This window comes from Salmo salar, chromosome ssa20 (genome assembly GCF_905237065.1).
Source record: "Salmo salar chromosome ssa20, Ssal_v3.1, whole genome shotgun sequence".
Lineage (NCBI taxonomy): Eukaryota > Metazoa > Chordata > Actinopteri > Salmoniformes > Salmonidae > Salmo > Salmo salar.
The window spans coordinates 9,369,758-9,392,862 of NC_059461.1; the positions used below are offsets into that span (position 1 = coordinate 9,369,758).

Here is a 23,105-nt window from a genome sequence, read left to right on the forward strand (position 1 = left end):
GGAAGCGGCAGACGCTGGCGTTCTGCCTAAAGAGAAATCAATGAAACAAATTAATCCTTTGCAGGCTGCGGTGACACAGTCATCCATCATTCATGGGCGCTTTTACCCAACGAATCAGGGAGCGGGGCAGGGGGAGAGAGACCCAGGGGACGGGGCAGACAACCACGCAACGCCCAACACTGGGGCCAACGGCGAGGAATCATCTCGCTCGGAGCTGAGCCCCCTAACATTACAGCTGACTGTCTGTCTACAGAGTGCAAAGCAGGGATAAATACAATTGGAAGAGCAACACCATGAACAGCCATGATTACACACAGTGTCACTCTCTCTCTCACACATCAGTATTTCCTCCCTCCCCCAGCTTGTTCTGGGCCTCCAGGTTGATGGGAAGACTGACAGGTGATCTTTATCATTTATTTACACTGGACATATAGCCCGCGTATTGGTAATTAATTCCTCAGACAGAGAGGGCAGAGGAGGGAGAGAGAGAGGGATCAGAAAGAGACGGATAGAGGGAGAACGCGATCCCCACTGTGGGGGTGGGCATTGAAAACAGAGATTCCCCTCCAACCACCACATTGAGCACAACCTCACTATGTGGCGTTGCCTTGTTCCAATTCCATCGCATTCTGTTGGCATTGTTCCAATGATGACGCATTCTGTCGGCATTACAGACTCCCGTTGCTTGGGCCCCCAGTCCGTCGAAGAGGCCACGTGTCGCCACCCACAGCCTCACTGGGACCACATCCCCCCCGACCCTGTTCACAAGTGAAAATGAGAACCACACTACCATACAAAGGTTAGATCCCCATGCACGTATCACTGCTAGGTCTGCCATCTTGGTACACCTCAATTCAGCCACTTTAGAGATCTAAGATCTATGCACATGATCACGTCACATGACCCACACCAGGAATCGTCAATCCCCTCATTGATACTTGCAGTTCTATTCGATAGCAGCTTGCAATACCAGACAACAAAATCAATGCAAATACCCCCAAAAAATGAAACATTAAAATACAAGTGAAATGGATTGATTCTTTTATTCAGACAATTATTTTGCTTTCTCTGACAGTAATGCTACTACACATGATTCAAACTCAGGGTATCCCAGCACATCATTGCATCAGCCTCCTACGTTCCCATATGGTCTGCCTGTGACATGCAATGGCGGCGCCGACGTTAACCTGTGGCGACTGCATGTGTTCTTAAAAAATGTAGAGAGTGGGTAGGACTGGGAATGGAGGTGGTAGGATCACTCCCTGGGAAAGCATAAATAAATAATGGGGAACCGCGGAACAAGCGGCATCATTACTTGCCTTGTCATTGTAATGGGGGCTGGCACTTACCTTAACCAGCCTCAAAGAGGAATACCAATAGCCTTCTTTTTTTTCACTGACACAGGTGGCAGGATTCTGTGGAGGAGCATTCTGGAAAATCAGAGAGAAACAGGGAGGGAGGGAGGGAGGGAGGGAGGGAGGGAGGGAGGGAGGGAGGGAGGGAGGGAGGGAGGGAGGGAGGGAGGGAGGGAGGGAGGGAGGGAGGGAGGGCTAAAGAAATGGGGGGATATTGCAGCGGGAGGAGGATAGGATGCTACAACCTACACATCCTGTTTAAACACTATATTTTCTCTCAACCTCCACATCACTGACCAAGAAAAGTTTACGATACTAACATCCAAGGGGTTCACTTCTCTTTTTCTACTAACACCAATCTCTTTTTCCTTTATTCATCTGTAAATACTCCCGAGCTTTGTAGAGCATTGCATTCAAATAGCGCTGTAAGGCTTGCCTTCCTCGGAAGTTCATGTTCAGGGAGATTCCCACAACCTCTTCCAATACATACAGCAGGTTTATGTTTGATCGATAAGTGCATTCTTACAACCTTTGAAGAGCTAGATGTTTAGAGGAGAAGTTTAGGGAGGGAGGAGAGGAGGAGTTGTTGAAGAGGAACATGTTGTGGAATGGCTGCTGTTCAGCCCCAGAACCCATTTGTCACGGCTTGAATTCAGCTCGGACACCTCATGTCAGCGGGGTCATCTGAGGTAAACTTGCCATGTGGTCTCTCACACACACACAGAATCCCCATACATAAATTAAAAGACAAGTAAAGGACGGCACTTGATCAAGTACATCCAAAACCTTTTTTGCCCAGCGTAGCATAATACAGCTAGCTTCACCTTAGCTTCTGAATATGACAATAGAACATTGACAATAAAACACGGATGGCATCACAAATACATGTGTGTCATTATACATTATATACATCTTCATAAAGTATTGATTCTGTTTCCGTTGACCCTCAGAGCTGTGTGGGCTGCTGGGTAGGAGGTTTAGCTGAGTGAGGAGGAGAGGAGAGCAGCGTGGCGTTAAGGTTAGTACACCCTGTAAATATGTCCTCTGGGTCCAGGCCAGGGCAGTGAGGACACAAGCACAGGCATGTTGATCATCTCTGACACAGGCATAACTCATAGCACAGTAGATATCTTCAGCTACGGACACAGGCGAAGCTCATATATTCTTAAGGCCAAGACAGACCAACAGGAATGTCGGCCGTGCACGGCAGGTGTGCAGCGGTTGGACGTCATATCACCGCTGACAACAGTACACTGGCCGTGATGTTCTGCTCATTTCCCAACGATTCTACATGTTGAATCGCAACCATTCGTCGACACCCAGTAGGTGGTCCACTGTGCACAGCCGACATTCGTGTTGGTCTGCCTTGCCCTTAACCTACTGACACAGGCATAATAGCAACCCTTACCTTGTAGACAAACGCATTGGTCATAGAAGTACCTACCTAAGCTGGGAGTTACGATAATCAGTATTTTTTGTGTCATTATTATTACTTCTGAAGACTACATTATTCTGATGTCAACGGTCAAATAAATCCAGGTTGTGGCCGTTGTGAGCCGCACCTTGTGTGACGGTGCTGATGTCACGATGTCACGGATGCTGCTGTGACTACGCTTATATAAACAGAGACATTTATTTTACACATGACATCACAACCCTCTGTCGATTCTGACTGCGTGACAAGGTGATGCTCTTTATTCCAAAGGAGGGGGACTTGCCATGACGTTCCTTTCAGTCTGAAAGAAAAAAAAACGACACAGAGACATTGATGAGAGGGGCGAGAGCTGCTTAAAGACACACTTCCAATGCAAGGCAAGCCAGATAAAATGACAAAGTGGGTGGCTATCATTGGCCCTGTGTGCGTCACGCTGCCTTCTGATTGGCTACTTGACTTTGGCCATGCCCTGTACACAGTCTCAAGATGATATTACGGATCTGAGTCCAGGGAGAATTCGGGTTATACCAATACAATAAAGGTGTATTGTTGGTCAATTATTCCATCCTTGACTGGATAAGTGGTAGACTAGTGAGATGTCTCAGTGAATTGGTGAAAGGGGGCCTGGGTAGCAGCAGTGGAACTTACATGGCACGATCAGTTTGCACAGTTGCTCACTCCCTGTTAGGAGGAAACACAATTAGTTCATTATTGATGACGAGAACACACACACACACACACACACAACAAATAAACTTGCCGTATGGATATTGCCATCAAGTAATAACATATTGTTTGGTTTAAAGCTACGTTTGGTTTTGAATATAGATGTTTTCTTCAATGTGACCCCCCTGGCTTTCCACCAACAAAAGTATAAATAATTTCTGTGAAGAGTTTCATGGGGAGAGGGAACAACCGACTGATAAGGTCACAATCTGTCAGCTCGAGAATTAAAAACGAGCAGCCTTGTTGCTTTTCAGTGGGTGTGTACGGTATGAGGGCAGTGGTTGATATTTTACGTTGCTTGTAATAAGTACCTGATGCATCCTGAAGCAAAATGATTTAACCCTTTTGCCCAAACTGAAAGGTAAGGAGATATTCTCTGTTTAGTTCAACAGGCGAGGTACCCCGGAGGTGTGTTCGTCATCATTCGGCAGGGACGCCTGACATTGGTTTACTTCAGGGCAAAGGTCCTGAAGTAGCCATATCCAAAATCCAGCGTAGCTTTGATGGTCCATTTAAATAGTGGGCAATAGCTGTGGAATCATTTGATTTTACACACACATGCACGCGCGCTCACACACTCACTCACTAACGTGTCAACTCAATCGCACATAGATACACACACTGCATTTCCAAATAAATATGAAAATGTCTATAAAAAAAAAGGGCATCTGTGGTCTTTTGTGATTTGCCCATGAGTTCTTCTACCAACCAGGTGCACTGAACAGTTCAAAGCACCTTACAAAGGCTATAGTGGCCAAAACATTCCCTATTTTGTTGCCTGAAAGCAATTACAGCACTTGGAAAGGGAATAGTGCGGACTCTCTTTCTTCGTTTTCATGATTCATCACTGGCCCAGCACTGGTTGCCACACTTATGGATGTTCATATCTGGCGAACACCTCTGATCATTTCACAAACATTGCAGGCATTATATTTCTCTAATGATAACACCCCACACCCCACCCCATATAAGATGCAAGTATACCGAAGCACCTGTGTGTGTGTGTGTATTTATGACAGTATTTAAACACGCACATGCACGCACGCACACACACACACAGGTGCTTCGGTATACTTGCATCTTATATGGGGTGGGGTGTGGGGTGTTATCATTAGAGAAATATAATGCCTGCAATGTTTGTGAAATGTGTGTGTGTGTGTGTGTGTGTGTGTGTGTGTGTGTGTGTGTGTGTGTGTGTGTGTGTGTGTGTGTGTGTGTGTGTGTGTGTGTGTGTGTGTGTGTGTGTGTGTGTGTGTGTGTGTGTGTGTGCGTGTGCGTGTTTAAATACTGTCATTACATTATTATTATGATTAGTATTATTATTATTACACTTATCTGCATTCTTGATTCCCACTAGCTGTGTAATGACAAGGGATACAATAATGTAATGTTCCATACAGTTTGTGGATGCACTTATATTAAACACGTCTCATTTTCCTACTATTAATCAAATGAATTTGTTCAGGGATGATGCTTAAACCGTAGCTTATGGCTCACATAACTGTCCACTATTCCCTGGTTTGTAAAATGAATGGGTACATGTAAATTAGTCTATGCAAGCATTTTATCATTAGAAGCAAGTCTTGTAAAATATATGAGAAATGATCAGAAACGAGGTTGAGAGTGATTTATTTTTTGTCTTGATGTAACATGTTATTCTCTGTCTAAACGTGCTCAGTCATGCCCTATTACAGCACGGTGGCGGTTCAGCCAGACAAAATTCTAATTAAGCGCCCACTGTGTGTTGGTTTAAGAAAAACATTATGGATACTTGAAGTGATGCCACTCATTTCACGACAAAATATGCACAATGACGGGCAAGTTTACATTGGAAATGTATCTCATATTTTTGTTCACCTCCCAGCTTCAGGATGGACACATGAGACAAGCCACTTTTCCGGGCTCTGTGTCTTCCTTTCTCTCTTTCTCCAGTTTTAGTTTAATGCTCCTTAAATGGTTATGTGCGGGGTCGCAAATTTGCACGGGAGATAATCTTGTTCTGCCTTTTTGTCATTGGTCTATCTGCAGTGTGTTTTCGGATAATGTGGCGATAGGATGAAAAGTAATCCGCGTGCAGAAATCTAAAAGCTCCTCTATCCTTGTAGAATTTCTCAAGAATTCCACCTTTGCCCTCCGGATTCCCCGAAATAAATTACTTTAAGGGTGAAATGCCTTCATCCACTGCATTTGGAACCTGTGTTCATGTTACCTCGGTCGCTGTAGATAGATGTAGTTGAGAAAATGAAAAACTGTTCAAGCACTATGCGGTAAAGGCTTGTCCTCATATTATATGGAATGTGATTTAAAAAGTCTCAAGACATTGCAACTATCATAATAGCCTAAGCGCTTGGCCATTGGTTGCATTAACTAGGCTAATATGGTGCCTTCTCCCATTCAATGATACAATTATGATTTGAGTTGTGTTCTGCTAATTTTCTTCTTTGTTTGCCACCAAGATATTAGGCGTAGCCTATACCATATTAACTTCAGTATAGGTGTTTTGATTTGGTCTCCCTGAATTGCGTGCTGCACACTTTATACCCTAGTAAGCTAGGCCTACCTTACACGTGATTGTCAGCACTTATAACAATGTCATTTATGTAATTTATGTCACGTTGCCCGTTTTGCCGGGTTAACAATTCAGAAAAGGGTGTTACATTTACATTTAAGTCATTTAGCAGACGCTCTTATCCAGAGCGACTTACAAATTCTTTGGTGTCTCTACTGGTGCTTGCAGTTGTGTTTTTGGTGAACTACAAAATGACAGTGTTTGCACTGTAAAACTATCAGGATTTTAGTGCTAATGGATTTATGATCTCGGTCTCTGAGACCATCCAAAGTAATTAGCACATGTGCTCTAAATAGATGATGGTTTTGTGAGCAATAAAGCCATTACCCATCGAGTAAACTGACAGTCCCTCTAACTAAACTCCAACCACAAGCTAATTGGAAAAGTCATTTCGGCCTTATTGTCTACAATTATAGCCTTGGCTTTTCCCAGACCGAAAATCCTAATGTGTGGTGCTTTATTCAACATGGTGTATTCAGGCCCATGATTAAAAACCCTGAAGAAACTATCCCAACTGAACCTGTTAGCTACTTTGACAGTGTGAGATCGCGTTGGTCTGTCAATCTTGCATGTCACAAAGCAATAGCTGGGAGTTAGGCCTACGGTAAGAAATGTGAAATATGATTTCTTACACGTTTAATGTATAGGGCTACGTGTAACAGGCATAAGCCTTAAAGTAGCTGAATACACACGAAGGACAGGAGGTAGCCTAATAGCTCATATTTCTAGCGTGACTTAACTGCTTGTTGACTATCTCAGGTGATGCTTCATCATATTTAGTTCTGAAAGAAAGGTGTCACGTTCATGATATACCTTTGAGTTTATTCTAAAATCCTAGTCCTAATAGTTCACGTCTCAAACTTATGAAAAGCATTTCCCTTTATTCCGTTGAACCATCATTGAAGTCAGATGATTTTTGTCCATAGGCCTACATGCTGCCTACGTTAAACATGGCGATTTTAAGTGGCGAGGCTCTAAAATATTTTTCCTATTTCTCACGAATAGCTTTTCCATTAAGAGCGATTAGATTATGTCTATTGAAAGTTGCTGATCCATAGAGAAAATGGCAGCGGATAAAAGGCGATTTCAAGTGACCTTCTCGTCCCTTTCACACCAATCTGAGCCCCGAATAGTTAGGGATCAGATTGGACAAAAGCCCCCTCCTCTTCTCTTTCAACTCGTAACGACTCAAAGTAGAGGGGCACGCAACAAAACCTCCAACTCACACATTAAAGTATAACGTACAGCTTGGGTCTACAGAAAAGTAGCAGCACTGGCCATCTTCATTTTTTCTTTATGTAGCCAAATTCACTATGCAAAATGTATTTTTCTAAATAATCTGTACGTATGGTTTAAAGTTGAGAGACATTTACAACTAAACTAGGATATTAGGCTACATAGAACACATCAAAACAAATCAAAATAGTACAATTATAAACTTGTTTCATTATGCCGGTCTAGCCTTTATGCTTCTAGTGATAAGCTATGTGGAAAAGTTTTTTTTTTAAAAGGCGCAGAAGAAGGAATTCTTAAGCCATCTGTCTTCAGATGTTTCTGTTATCTGTTTAAACATTGCTATGTTAATGTAGGTTTAAGTTATTTCATCAAATTGAATTATCATAAATCACTCAAGTAGAGTTTTAGTGAAATGTGGTTGCACATGTAACATAGGCTATTCCGCATGTTAAGTGGTGTGCAATAATTGACAGAACCCCTCATTTGTAGCCTAAATTAAAACACGGATGCAGGCCCCATGCACTAGACAGGTCTCTAATACCATTTTCTCATAGTATTTTAGACTCATATTTTTCTTGGTTGACATATAGGCTATATATTTTTGGAACAAAACACCGCAGCCTTTTCTTCATGAAAGTTGGTTGAGTTAGAGGCAGATTCTTAGGCGGGCGCGGGATGGGAACAGCGGAGATCGGATGTGTGTTACCCTCTCTCGTCGTGAAGAAACACAATACTTGTTTTTACAGGAGGCATTTCGACTGAGGCCTCTAAAGCATCAGGTAAAGAAAGCAATGAATGCTCGCTGTCAGCTTGAACGGTGTCCTGACTCATGACTACATATTAACTGCACTGAAGCGTCTACATAACCTAAACTAAATCAATGAGGATGATATTATTAGCCATATTCCTGCGACGTTGTTAGGTGTTTAAATGATCTGAAATGCCTATATATTTGCCTCCGTGTTCCCGAAGTAGGAGGTCTAGGTATCATGGCATTTTATTGCTTTCACAACTGGTCCAAGAGTTCATAACGCTCGATTGACTGCTTGCAGAAGCGAAAAACATGTTCGTGGGGGTGAAGTCGGTCTGCAAAATTCGATTTATTTGTTATAAAAACGGAGAGAGAGAGAGACCACATCATTTGGGAAATGAGCCTAATGTAGCCTATATTTAAAACAAATACAGTATATGAAGTCCACGTAGGCCTATTTATATTGACCTCACCGTAGATGCTCAGAAAATATATGTATGTCCGGATGCATAGGCTACGTGTGCAAATATATTACACTGCGAAAAGCATTTGGTATTTTTGGTAATAACATATATACATACCTCAATGTGTAACATAGAAATGAATAGAAGGCCTATAAGTTCCTGTTATCGGGAACTTAAAAATTGCATTTATAGCATCAACTTAAAATCTGAGACACAAGGGAATCGAAGTTGATTATAGTCTCACCAAACATGTGTTTCATCGCCTATGCTTGTATCAATATCGCTCAATGTAACTTGTATTTATGGCTCAATTATCTACTAAACAATAGGGTATTTGTGGTAAATAATTTCATTTACGTTCCCTTAATCGTAAAACTTGCCTTTAAATTGACATACTTTCTTCTATTTATCTAACATTGTGTGGTTGAAATTGTAACTGCAAACTTTGCAATGAAATAATGATAATTTGAGAATCGTGAACCTCCTATATTTTCATATGACTAAGCAAAACAGCCCGAAAGTCTTCCAGGAACTATTGTAATGCCTAGCTAGTAGCCTACTATCCCTGACCAGCTCGGTCGAACAACTGTCCTATAATCCGTTGACACTATCTCTGAGACAAACAGGCTGTTATCGATCATTTCATTATGTGATCAAACAACAAATAGCCATGCACAGGTGAGATGCTCACCACTTGGAAAGGGTTCCCTGAATTGTGGTAACAGCATCAACGATGCCAGTATATACCGGCGAACACTGCTTAAAAAGGATAAACGGGTCCCCAAACCAGCTAGAACGTAAAGGAAAAGATTCCAAGTACTGCAGTTCAAAAGTTTCGCCCTGGAATGTAAAAGTGGTTGTTTGACATTTAGACAGATAGGCTAGATGCATGGGTCTGCATGGTCGTGTGGCGAGGCAAGAATGTATTCTTAGCATGTAAAGCTACTTGTGAATAGGTGAAACAGAAATTAATTGTGTACTTGCCTGGCTGGTGTTAGCCAAATTCAGTTACCGATGTTTTCCGTCCACCATAGCCAAATAGTCGTCGCTGGGTGCTTCTTCTTTTAATGTCCTGCTGTCCACTTTCTCGTTTTTCTCGCTGTTTTCGTGCTACAGCCTTATTTCCCTCTGCTCTTATTCGCTGTCCCCCCCCCACTCTCTCTCTCTCCGTCCAACTCTCTTCCCAATCTGTATAGTAAAATCTTAATGATACACTTACAGAATATTCTTTGTCCGATTTAATCTTATTCGTTTCACCTTTTCAAAGAGCTGGAGACATGACCGGGAGTCTCAGTGCAGTGTCTGAGACGGGGACGGGAAGAGCTCTGCTGTTGAATAGGCTACTTAAAAACACCCATTCCTCCTATGCGTTTGCAAGGGGGGTACTTGCATAATAGCTCCCCATTATATCTCTTAATAGCTGACCATAGTCGGAAAGACAATAACAAATGTGTTCATAAACTATTCACTTCATTTGAAAATACTGAAAATATCATTTCCTCTATTTAGTGTATGCTATTATGGATGCATGTCGACGCACCAGGCTTGTAGCCCACTGAACAAAGTTTTGATGACTTTGGTGACTATGTAGCCTACAAGGTTTTTGTATATGTTGTCATATTCACACTACCCGAGTTTGTAAGTTTCATGTCAATGTTATCTGAGCTAAGTTCCAGTCATTTCAAGTGATTTTACCTTGAAGGACTCAATCTAAAAAAGAAACAGCGGCTTGTTGTGTTTGGAATCTTCTTCGGGAACACGGCATCTGTAAAAAATATAAAGAAAAAGAAAGACATTTTCAGGAGTTTACTTGTTTGTTTTTTTTAAACAATTTTACAAGGTTGATAACAATAGATGTGAGTTATGCATTACTATGTGGTTGTAATTGTATACTGTACGCTAGATGGCAGACCGATCCAGACATTTTTTTAGTTGGAGGCGCATGCAGGCTTCAGTATCCACATACAAAAAGCCGGAATCCCCGTGCAATTTTCAAACAGCTTCACATGATTTTGAGTTATTGTCATTATTAAGACATAATATGACACCCATTTAGTGATTGTGCGGGCCTTAAAACCAAAACTGTTATAGCGTATTTCTTCTTTGTCGATGTAATTGTGAGATTCGTTGGCGCCATCGCACCCTTTCTGTCTATTCTAACACGACTTGTCTAGGCTACTATGCATCATTTCTTACATTGTCATTTTTCCTAATTTGACCCTGCAATTTTGGACCGCAATCATTTTTTTTTACAATGGAAATGTAACGTTGACGTGTATACCACAGTATTACGCATCACCAAATGCTGTAGGCTGAATGTAGCCTATAATAAAATACATCATACATAAATAATTATATCTCCCGCATTTATAATTAAGATAGCAGTCTCAAAACAAACCATTTCAAACTTTGGGGAATTCTATGCGAGTCCTTCTACGCGAGTCCCTTTCGCCTCGCACGTTTGTTTATTTCACGTGCGCAAAGCTTTGTCCCCTCTTTTACCCATCTTTTCGGCTATTCTATCCAGGGTTTCTTCCTGTTTTTGTGACAATAGACGGCCCGTAGGCTAATCAGGTTTCAAAGTAAATAGCAGCGCGAGGCGAGCTCAATGTAAATTGTGCTTGTCAGAGCCCCCAGTCGTAGGTAGCGAGGAACGAGGACTCTAACCAATCGAGAGAAAGAGGCTTGGCTAACCTTAGCCTCCCATTTTCCCTCTCCCCCCTCAATGCAGGGCTCTGGCCAGTCAGTCGCCTTTGATTATCAGTTGCCAGCAGCCTCTCTCTTGGCTCCTTGACACGAGCACCATATAAGGCGCAGCGATCTCCATAGAAACGTGTCAGTTTCAATAGTAGTGTCAAAGTTCACTATATACAGACATTCGCGAAGATCCCGGTTTCGGAAACATTGCTCTGCTGGTCTTCCCGTTTAAACGCATTCATTTTTGGGTCTCTCCGTCTTGCATATTCTATTAGTTGTTTTTTTTCTCCTTATTTTTTATCTCTTCGTGTTCGCTCCATTCCTGCTGGAGAGGTTAAACTACATGGGCACTACGGCGACGCGGTCTTTTTTGCTGGACGAGATGAGGTTTATTTAAGAATATAGATGTAAAATCCTGCTCTTCAGTTTTTTCCTCCCCTCCAACAGCGAAGACGGGAGTAAGGAGCAAGGAAGAAAAGAGAAGGGAATTTATTTCTCGCAGCACTTTGGATCGCGTGTCTTGAAAGATTTTATGTTCATTTCTACGTCCATGTGAATCGCTCCTGCCTCCTTTCTGGCTATTTTATACCAAACTGCATTTTTGTTACGTCTGGCTCGCTTTTTCTTCAAGATTGGGTACCTGAATGGCTAACTGCAATTTACCTTGGAACTGGCCTCCCGATACTTGCATATCCTGATCGGGTGCTTATTCTATCGTCTCCTGTATTTTGAATGTATTGATCGCGTTCTGCTCCCTTCTTTCTCATAGGAGATTGTTTGCTCCTATTTGACTTTGCACTGTCGTGTTTGAGATCTTTTTTCTCCCCCTCGCTTTATAAATCCCAGCGATCAGTTCGCTTTATCGCACTTTTCGGGCCCGAGATATGGCAATGGTAGTTAGCGTCTGGCGAGATCCGCAGGAAGACGTGGTCGGAGGACCTCCAAGCGGCCCAAATCCAGCAACTCAGCCGGCGAGGGAGCAACAGCAGACGGCGTCGGCAGCCCCGCACACTCCGCAGACCCCTAGTCAGCCAGGACCCCCGTCAACACCTGGGACTGCTGGGGACAAGGGGAGTCAGAATTCTGGTCCGCAGCATATAGAATGTGTTGTTTGCGGAGACAAATCGAGCGGCAAGCACTATGGTCAGTTCACCTGCGAGGGATGCAAAAGTTTCTTCAAGAGGAGTGTCAGAAGGAACTTAACGTATACATGTCGTGCCAATAGGAACTGTCCCATTGACCAACACCACCGAAATCAGTGCCAATACTGTCGGCTGAAGAAATGTTTAAAAGTGGGAATGCGGCGGGAAGGTGAATATCTGTTTTTAATGCCACATATGATTACGCCACTGAGTTCCATAGACGAGTAGAGCTGCCATGTTTGCATACAGGTCATACACATAAGCCATCCGTTGCACATCCATGTTTTTTGAAGGAATGTGCGTGTACGCGTTTAGCCTATAGAGGGTAAAATGTAATGAATTCAGCTACAAAAGATAGGTCGTATAACAAAGAGGCTATTTACTTGACGGACGTTTTTGTGAACGTCAAAACTAAACATAACTATTTGCTATTTGCTTTTAGTGTTTTATAGGTTTTTAATAGCACTAGTGTGTGTGTGTGTGTGTGTGTGTGTGTGTGTGTGTGTGTGTGTGTGTGTGTGTGTGTGTGTGTGTGTGTGTGTGTGTGTGTGTGTGTGTGTGTGTGTGTGTGTGTGTGTGTGTGTGTGTGAAAGAGAACATGAAGTGCACTTCCTTACATGTGTAGTGATACACAAGTGTTTGGTTTGTCTGTGCATTAAAACGAACAGACAACATAACCACGTCGCCTTCCTGTTCCATATGCCGAGGCAGCTTGAGGAACGCTAGAGAAGTTGTGCGGAGCACATTGTTTTGCCTCATAATGTATGAGAGGCCGTAACTTTCCCTCTCTTTGGAGCACAAATGATAGCAATACTCGTATTTTAAATAAACCCCCAAAATTACCATACATGTTATTTAATATAGCCTCAATAAATAAATAGATATAAAAATATATATATAGAACAATTATACTTTTTCAAGCACATTGTTAAACGATTCTTCCTTGACTAAACTATTGCTATGCTAAGAAGGGGTTGACTCTTATTTGGTATTGATATATTTAGGCTATGCCATTCTTCTTTAGTGCAGTATAACACAGGTGTAATGGAGGAATATAGCTTTACGTTGATAAATACAGTAGTAAACTGACACATGGGCTGCATTGAACAATTAGATGTAGCATATACCTAAATTACACTATAGGCCTGTATTACTGCAATTTAGCAAATGGCAACACCCGTTATGTTCAATATTTAATATTTGTGTGTGTGTGTGTGTGTGTGTGTGTGTGTGTGTGTGTGTGTGTGTGTGTGTGTGTGTGTGTGTGTGTGTGTGTGTGTGTGTGTTTTAATCTAGATGCATGCATCGTCAATACAAATGTAAACAGTGCAACATTGAGCATGGTGATATTGAAAATGGTATCATTTATTTAAACAACACACAATCTTACACACTATATAATTTACAGTTTGAGCTAGATTGTAACGGGAAATGTTACCCCCTTATTTTGAGAGCAGAAAACACTAGCTTGCCTTATGCTTCTCAGCATAGGTTGCACATACAACAATGTTCATCAGTTCTGGATGCACATTTCCTCTCCTTCTCTTTCTTTTTGTCAGCGGTTCAGCGAGGACGAATGCCTCCAACCCAACCGAACCCAGGTCAGTACGCGCTGACGAACGGGGACCCTCTGAACGGCCATTGCTATCTCTCCGGATACATCTCCTTATTGCTTCGGGCCGAACCATACCCGACGTCCCGATATGGAAGCCAGTGCATGCAGCCCAACAATATCATGGGTATCGAGAACATCTGCGAGCTGGCCGCTCGCTTGCTCTTCAGCGCTGTGGAATGGGCTAGGAACATCCCTTTCTTTCCCGATCTGCAGATCACCGACCAGGTGTCCCTTCTCAGGCTGACGTGGAGCGAGCTGTTTGTGCTAAACGCAGCTCAGTGCTCCATGCCTTTGCATGTGGCCCCTCTGCTCGCCGCGGCAGGCCTCCACGCTTCTCCAATGTCTGCGGACCGAGTCGTGGCTTTCATGGATCACATTCGAATCTTCCAGGAGCAGGTTGAAAAGCTCAAGGCCCTCCACGTTGATTCGGCAGAGTACAGCTGTATCAAGGCAATAGTACTCTTCACATCAGGTGAGTGTTTACCATGCCACTATGTTAAGGCCTTCTCTTATAGGCGGGCAGTGAGGGGGAAGACTGGGAGAAAATCAGACTAGGGGCCATGGCTGTCTAGTGCAGGCTACTCCATTATGTTTTGTATAATAACATGCTGCATATATCCACATTTATACATGTTGTGTGTTAGCCAAAGCGAAAGAGAAGTAAACAAACCGACCCACAGACAGCGTCTAATGTAATATTTTCAAAAACGTTATTTAAATGTGTATTTTACCTCGTATTAAAAGATTGAAAGCCAAAATAAAATGTAATAACTGTTGAGAAAATATGAAGCATTATATTTTTTTATACATCTGGATAACTATAGATATTTGTTTTGGTCTATGTCCCAGACCTATTGTTTTATTACATTATATCCGTAAAGAAAAGCATCATTTGAGTATGACACTTCATGTTGGCTTTTAATGTTGTGGCGAATGTTTTTCATGTTTTGCGCGCACAAACACGTGTCATTTTAAAACAGGAAATGATCCCTAGCTGCCTGATCAAAGAAAATGATGAAATAGCCTACAATGTCATTGTATTACTTTGCTCGCGGTAGACTATGCTTGAGATTGATATGGGAATGTGGGCTATTTTGTTTACTGATATTTCCTCTGACAATTATTGTCTTAAATAATTAGAATCCCACATTTTGAAAAGTAGTCTACACAGGGCAGCTCATTACTAGCTATCTGGCTGAGGCAAGTTTACCATTGGTGTCGCGCGTAATAATAGACCTATAGATATTTAAAGAGTGTCTGTGGACACTTGCTCTCATTACCATTTGCAAGTACCGCGTAAGGATAGTGGAGAGTAGGCCTAGTGGATAAAAAAAGACTAAATCGACCGTGGCTCAAAATAGCTATCATGTGGCTATTTAAAAGTGACCAAATTCTTATTAAATTGCCTTATTTCAATCAATGCATTTCACATTTACGCACAATTTCGCTAATGATTGTGTTTTGTAATATAAGGAAATGTCTATATTTTTTATAAACACATTTTCACTCTCGAGATCCTCCAAAAAAGACCATGCTTAGTGACATCACCTATAGCCTACTTTAGCCTAAAGTAACTTAATATTAGCATCTGACTTAATACTTGTTTTTTTTAGATTAGGTCTATATTAAACGTATCCACACTACTTTAAATACTAAAATATATTCATTGCATATTATATTAGGCATATATTATATTACATGATATGTAGGTAACATATAATGTTATGCATTTTGTAATTATTTTCCAAAAAAATATGTGGATAAACAGACTGAGGTTGAGTGTTCAGTGAACTTGTTTTGATTGGTGGCCAAAGGGGGATTCAAAGGAAGTGTTTTATTCAATGTAATTAAACCTACCCCAGTCCTCTAGTTTGCCCTCCTCAGTGACATGGAAACCTTTACCACTGCTTTATCTGCTCACGAGGACTTTTCCTGGATTTTGGGATAGCTTATGGCATTTCTGTCCTTAGCATCGAAACTTTGAGTTGCAAAATAACATTTAAAGACAAACATATATTTACGTGCATTTATATGATCAATCAAGCCAATCTGGTCTACCTATAGACTACCTTTGCTATTGCAAACTTATTTTTTTAAATATTTTATATTAGGCATCAACCTAACATTATGACATTGAGGGCCTAGTGCCAAGTTGTTGTTACATTATGAGATAAAATATAACATAAAATAGCCTACAACTGAAAAGTTAGTTGTAGCTAGCTTTAACTTAGATTTTTGTCCATTTTAGCAAGAGACAACATGTAGGGCAAATGATATATGTAGCAAACTATTGTTGTAGTCCAGGTTTACAGTGTTGTACATTGTAATTGGGTTACCTTTAGCTATTTTCAAACAGGAAACTCATAGGCGTTAGCCTAGTTTAGGTGATTGTCTTATGATTCTTATTATGTCCAGTTATCTATTGCGTCTTCATAATTAATTACATGTTTCTATCTGTGTTCAGATACTTGAATGTGAATCTAGAAAATATGTATTTGATGTTTTTTTCATGGTTAGTTGTATGTTTGGTGTACTATAGGGTGCCCTTTCACGAGCTTTCTTTTACTCTTGACTCATGCGTTCACTGCTGCGCAGTCGCCGAAATGCTTTGAACTTAGTCATTGCGTTGCGTTTCACAAGTTTATATTTGCAAGATGTTTTGAAATGTAATTAATTTCTCCCCGATTAATTGTTTTATTTATTGAATAGTGACACTCAACAAATAATCCAAACGGATTTGCATAGGCTACATGGGGTTGTGCCGCCTATAAGTTCCTACATAGTAAATCAACCCGAGATCTCCGAGTTGCCCCCACGCAGTCCGCGAGTTCACAAGGTTATTGTGTCTGGCCATAGTGAGTTATAGCCCTGAGAAATCAAGATGAGGCTTAAAAGCCTCTCGGATAGCATTGTCCGATGTTTAATGTATTAGAGCTGGAGAATTGAGGCTATCTCTCCTGTGCACTGCAAACAAAGCAATGACTTAATGCAACGTCGTCAGGCCTACACATAACGGTCCATATGCCAGTATGCTTGGCCTTGCACAACGTTTACTGCAGTTTTTTAAGCACAGCAGTAAGCCTATGCCATGGGGATAAACAGTTTAGTTTGTACTATTCGCAAATATATCTTAAGACATTAACATTGGGTGTATTTCTCTCTTTAGGCCTGTGCAGACTGCAATCCACAACCCCCGACTGTGTACAAAACACGTTTCGCATGTGTTGTGCTGGCTGCTTTTTGTATTTTTAACGTGTTTTTTGCGTGACTATTGACTTCACTCCGCTAATAAATTTGATTGCTTCCAGCGGCCTTTCCTAGGCTACATTGAAAAGCAGGCCAAGCATGGTCTATCAAGTAAAGAGCGGAAAAATCTCTTAACAGTTTATTGAGAGTAGACTAATTAGGTCATATACAGCCATTGCAATTTCAACTTAATCAATGTATTTTATACATTTGTATAGACTTGAGTCCCCTGAGTCAGAAACCATGAGTGGGTCTATACCTTTCCCCCTGCTTCCTCCATTGGAAATGATATAGGCTCATGCTACACACCATTTTCCATCCCAGTTAGCTGCATATTCTTGGTTTTGATTGGTTTATGAACGTGTAGAGGTATCTGCCGCTGTGCGGTGCGCTCCCCACTTGAACATATCGTCCTTGTTTATTCTGTATGACAGTCCCTCTTACTCAATGTGATGTAGCATGTTTGGGCAGTGTGTTTGTTTGTTTCACTTTGTCAATAACACGTAACGCTGATGTTGAATGATAACCAGAGTGCTTTTGTGTTTCTCTTTTGCCTGCACAGACGCCTGCGGCCTGTCAGATGCGGCTCACATCGAAAGCCTGCAGGAGAAATCTCAGTGCGCCCTGGAGGAATACGTGAGGAGCCAGTACCCTAACCAGCCGAGCCGCTTTGGCAAGCTCTTGCTGCGGCTGCCCTCTCTCCGCACCGTCTCCTCATCGGTAATTGAGCAGCTGTTCTTCGTCCGCTTGGTAGGTAAAACTCCTATTGAAACCCTCATCAGGGATATGCTATTATCCGGGAGCAGCTTCAACTGGCCTTACATGTCCATCCAATGATCCGAATGAGTGACAAAAAAGAGAAAAAGGACCAAAATTCAGCATCCCGTACAAGAAGACTATATATAGGACCTTTTTGAACACATTGGAAGACATGACATGCTTTTTTTTTTGTCTTCTGGGACTAAGATCTGAGATGGAATACGTTATGTACAGAAAATATGGAACTGGACTTACACCTGTGTAAATCCACTCTCGTCTTCAAGAACAGTACTCTTCATTTTGTAAAATACTAGTCTTTATTTTCCTTTTTTGTAAAAAAAAAAATAAAAACACAAATAAAATGAAAAACATCATATGCGCAGTAAGAAAAAAAAGAATCAAGATTTAGCGGGAAAATAATGTTTCCAAGCAATTATAAGAAATGTCCTGTGTCTATGTACCTGTCTGTTTTGTATTTTTTTCTGGTTCTAAACCAGCTTTTCTGTGATTCTATACTAATAATTTTTGATATAACCTTTTGCTTCTTATAATGAGTGCGATATATGTTGTCGAAGCTATGTTCTCCAAGAATTAAAATTGAAGTGAGAATTTAAAACAGAAAAATAAAGAAATCTAGACAAATAAGAAACAAGTCTAATCGCTATGACAATATCACCACTGATGGTTGAACTTTTTCCAATTGATACTATGGACCTGCAACTGCAGCATACTGACCTCGTGGACATTTTGAGGAGAGGACATCTGTGGCACCTTTTTCCTGGTCATGAGTGTGTGTGGAGTCGATCATCAGTCAAAGAGGAGAGACATGAAAATCAAAAGCACTTTTAATATATCGTTTCAAATACATTTTGTTTGTTTCGTCTTGAAATTTTCATTGTTTCTTGAATTTTATTGGTTGTTGCCTTCAATTTGCTTACTCCATGATGCAGCTTTTGCAGAAGGGTCGGTTGATGAAGTTGTGTGATGGTGACTGTACTATTAAAAAAGAAATAGGCAACTATGTCTCACTCTCAAGAATGTTCATCTGAAGCTCAAGATGCGCGCTCGCGCTTATTGTGTGGGATAGCATAATGCCAAACCAAATAAGGTGGTCCTCTTTTTTTTTAACTTTACGCCACTCTTCATACACATGTGTAGGCTACACAATATGTCTGCCTTAAATATGCGTTCTCCAGTTTTGTCTTGCACAATTACACAACAATTCAAATACATTATTGTCATTTTGCTTCTAGTATGGCTTATTCTTCAATGGAGGGGAGCGATGGAAAAAGGATGACATGAACATAGAACAGCCGTTATTTAGGTTGGTTGGCTGGTGTATTCATTGCATTGCTAGCTAGCTGTATGTTACTGTTTCATGCACTCACTCACGACTGGGTATGAACACAAAGAAGCACATGTTATGTGCCGGATTAGACGGCAGTGACGCTGCTCGCTGTCTGTGCGCGCGTTAATGACTAGTTCATATTTTCACAGACAGCAATGAAAGCAGGCGCGCCACCGAGGCTTCTCTAAACTACCTCCTGTGGCTTAATCAAGGTGATTCTCAATTCACCTCTCACTGCAGAAACGAAACAGATGCACTCGCCCCTTCAAAAATATATCCTCGGAAGGTATTGTTTCAATATTGATACATATCTTGGCTAGGGATTACGCTAGCTGCAAAAACAGACGTAAAATGCCTGATCAATTTGGAAAATGTATTTTTACAGCATGTAAACCAGTCGATAGGAAGGAACATCGAATGCGGTGCATTGTGATGGAAAATAGAGAGGGAATGAGACGGCGATAAACAAAGTGCACAGTGCAGAGACAAATGGGAGAGGAAAGATGCAGAGGCAAAGCAGTGTGTTTGTGGCCTAGGCTTGAATATAGCCTACACTCAGAATATAATGACCACATCGACGAAGTCCTCAAGGTGTTGGATTCTGATTTTCGACTGCACGATACTCTGTGGAGTAGCTTCATGTACAGAGGCCGCATGTCTCTTGCGTGCCATTGTCTCCTTACCCTTTAAAAAAAATGGTGTTGAGAGGAGACCTCTAAGCGTACAGAATGAATCCAGTATAATGTCCATATACTCTACTGCACATAATGTAACTATTAGACTCAAATAGGGACATATTGGAATATTCCTATGGTGGGAGGAATAAAACAACGAGCCTTGTAGCTCTTGCCTCGCAGTCGAGCTTGGGATTGTAAGGAGCGTGATGAAAGCTGCGTGAGGATGGAAGCTGAACTAAGACTGCCACAGTAGCCCATAATGCCTTGATTTGATTTATATCTCCATGTTGGGACTGGGGGAGGGGTGTGTGTATCATGGCAGTGGTTGATCTGAGTGTGTGTTCCCTGATTCATTCACATACCAGTTACTTATTGTTGCTTAAATGCCAGAGATGTTGTGACATTTCATAGGCCTAAATGTACCTGTCGTAGTCGTTTTTTCATTCTTACCCCTTGCGAAATATTAGTAGGTTAGGCCTAGTTCTCATGGACTCATCTGGTCAAAATATGAGCAGGCCTTATTTGATCCCAGTCGAACTGTGGTCATAATTGAAGCGGTGTTCGGGCTCTACACATTCTACAAATATTTCAACACGGTATTTCTTAATACCAAGGTAACCCTTTAATGTGCTATGTCCTTAATGTGTAATGATATGGCTACGGTTATGGACTAACAACAGCACTGGGCAGTTGGCCGGTTTGCAGGTCGAAGTTGAAGGATGAGCCCTTGCAGTTTTGCTTTGAATTAAATACGCTTAAACACTCCTTTTAACATATCAAAGTCAAGCAGTTTACAGATGACCCATTTTCTCTTATAAGAGAAATAAAATAACTTAGTTTAGCTTATAGCCCAGCCTACTCCACCTCTTTTCTTAGAAATATAAAGATTGTATAGCATACTCCCCCTAAACATGTTCTTTTGTAAATCTGGTTGTATTTCTATTACTTGTTTATTCGGGGCTAGTAGTTTATGATTACCCACAAAGAGTTGTTGAATTTGAAAAACTACGTTTAATTAAAATAGTGTCATTGATGACGGGTCTCGATCAATTCGAGCCTAAATTTACAGCCTTCGACTAAATTGTTCACCAGCGTATTAAACGCAGCTTTCAACTGGTTGTCTGTCCTCACGTAATGTATTCTAAACCCCTCCAGAATTCTCACTTTCATCCTTTGCTGAGCGCATTCTGTTACACAACAGCTACACTACGGGCTAAAGCAATTCAAAATCACATAATTCGAGCCATGTGTATGAAGCAGGAGGACTAACTACAAACCAGAATGATAGGCTACAGTGGTGTATTGCTTCAATTTCCTAACAATTATGACGATTGAAAGAGCTTGTTATAATCCCAGATATGCAATAATTACATCTAATCTCATAATAGTTGAGTATTTGGCTTTCCAGTAGCCTAACCTCGTAGACCTAGTGTTTGGGATGATAAGCGGTCTTTTTAAGATCACTCAACATTCAAATATTTGACGCTATACAAATGGTCTCTCTGGGTCTTGTATGCCGGTGACATCTTAGCTGCCATTCTGAAGAAGAAGAAAAACGTGCAACATGTTTGGGATGTTCTGTCATATTGTTACACTTGACTGATGGTGGTGGGTAAAGGGAAAGGGATCTGTAAAACACTATAGGCCCCATCTCTCGGTCATTTCGGAAACTCTGGTTACAAAAGTGTTATTCCTACATTAGTTAAATAACCATTTACCTTTGTCTGGTTTCATTCATCAAACCACAAGTGAAGGACTCCTAACATGGGGCTGGCTATTTGTTTGCTTACACAAGCAGCTGGGTGCGATTTCACGTTTGAGATATCTGAAAGCGAAACCTTTATTTCCCGAAGTTGTCAGCGAACCTATTTCCAAACCTTATGCAACCAATGGTGCCACACGTCTTGAGAGGTCACAAGGCAATAACAAGCTTGTGTGGGGTAGCCCAGTTATTTTCGCCATTTTCGCCTATGTCAGGCCTAAGCACGGTTAAGTCACTTTTGACAAATAGTTCGACCAAAATATTTTCTAATAGAAGCTTTGGGATGCGTGGACAATCCTCTAAAGTATGGGCTATGACAATGTTATAGGCTTAACTTTTATTTTAGGTATTGGTTTATGCAAATGAACATACGACAATTGACTTCCAAGTTTTTCAGCATCGCTTGGGATTTCAAAGGCTTCTGGTGAATGGTTGAAAACAGCACAGGGGGAAATAGCCTATCATTCTAAATATTGTACATGTCTGTTGCGTTTTGTTTATTATAAAATGGCCTAGGTTGCTTTCTATGTGGACTGGTGACCATATGTAGTCGACCTGGAATTAATCTCAATGATCGCAGAACAATTCTGTCGTCCGCAGACCTCACACGCAAGCTTTAAGCCATGGATCAAATCCAACACTACAGGGTATAAAATATCCCCAGTTGTGAATGTAACATAAGGTGACGCCTCCGTGTGTGTGTGTGTGTGTGTGTGTGTGTGTGTGTTGTGCGAGCGCGCGCGCGTTCGTGGATGTGCAAGTGCGCGGGTGTGAGTGTGAGAGAGTGAGAAACAGTGAGTGAGGCGGTTGCGAGAAAGCACAGATCGCTGTGTAAGCGATCTCTTTGTGTTGATTTAGGAAGACGTTTGCTGTATATAACGTTCAAGGCTGATAATATCATTGCCTGGCCAGATAAAAAAAAAAAGCATTGGCCAAACCATCGGGTCAGCTATCGATCTGCTTCTCTCCGCGAGCGAGCGAGCGAGAGAGAGAACGAAAGAGAGAGATGGAGGAGGGAGAGAGCGAACGAGGGGTGAGAGACAGAGAGAGAGACCCTTTACTCATTAGTATTCCATACCCATGGACAGGGACAGACTGGGACCAGAAATCGGCATGGGTATTTCTAATACACCGGCCCATTCTTTTCCTCAATGCCCCAACTCCGGGCCATTCTCTTTCTTGATGCGCCTTTTTGTTGCCAAATATGTCCTTTTTTTTTGCATAAAAACCCCAATGTAGACAGGCCCATTGGGCTAAAGATGGACCAACACATCTGGCATTTGCCAGAATTGCCCTATGGCCAGTCCGTCCGTCCCCATGGAC

At 41.6% G+C, this 23,105-nt stretch overlaps 1 protein-coding gene and 1 long non-coding RNA gene across 3 annotated transcripts; one reads left to right on the forward strand and one right to left on the reverse strand.

The window, feature by feature from the left end:
• Positions 1–1,024: 1,024 nt before the first annotated feature.
• LOC123729317 (uncharacterized) lies at positions 1,025–1,459 on the reverse strand. The gene is made up of 2 exons (XR_006761091.1): positions 1,350–1,459; positions 1,025–1,262 (listed from the first exon to the last, which is right to left on the reverse strand). It is a non-coding gene; the product is annotated as an uncharacterized lncRNA (long non-coding RNA).
• A 9,807-nt stretch (positions 1,460–11,266) lies between these two features.
• On the forward strand, positions 11,267–19,018 carry LOC106580150 (nuclear receptor subfamily 2 group F member 1-A). 2 transcript variants are annotated; one of them, XM_014160891.2, is made up of 3 exons: positions 11,267–12,544; positions 13,935–14,462; positions 17,799–19,018. In XM_014160891.2, the coding sequence occupies exons 1-3, from the start codon at positions 12,118–12,120 to the stop codon at positions 18,071–18,073; spliced, it is 1,230 nt and encodes a 409-aa protein (XP_014016366.1). In that variant the 5' UTR covers positions 11,267–12,117; the 3' UTR covers positions 18,074–19,018. The 2 variants fall into 2 exon arrangements, with proteins under 2 accessions (XP_014016366.1, XP_014016367.1); XM_014160892.2 differs by having other exon boundaries at positions 13,938–14,462.
• The last annotated feature ends 4,087 nt before the right edge of the window (positions 19,019–23,105 follow it).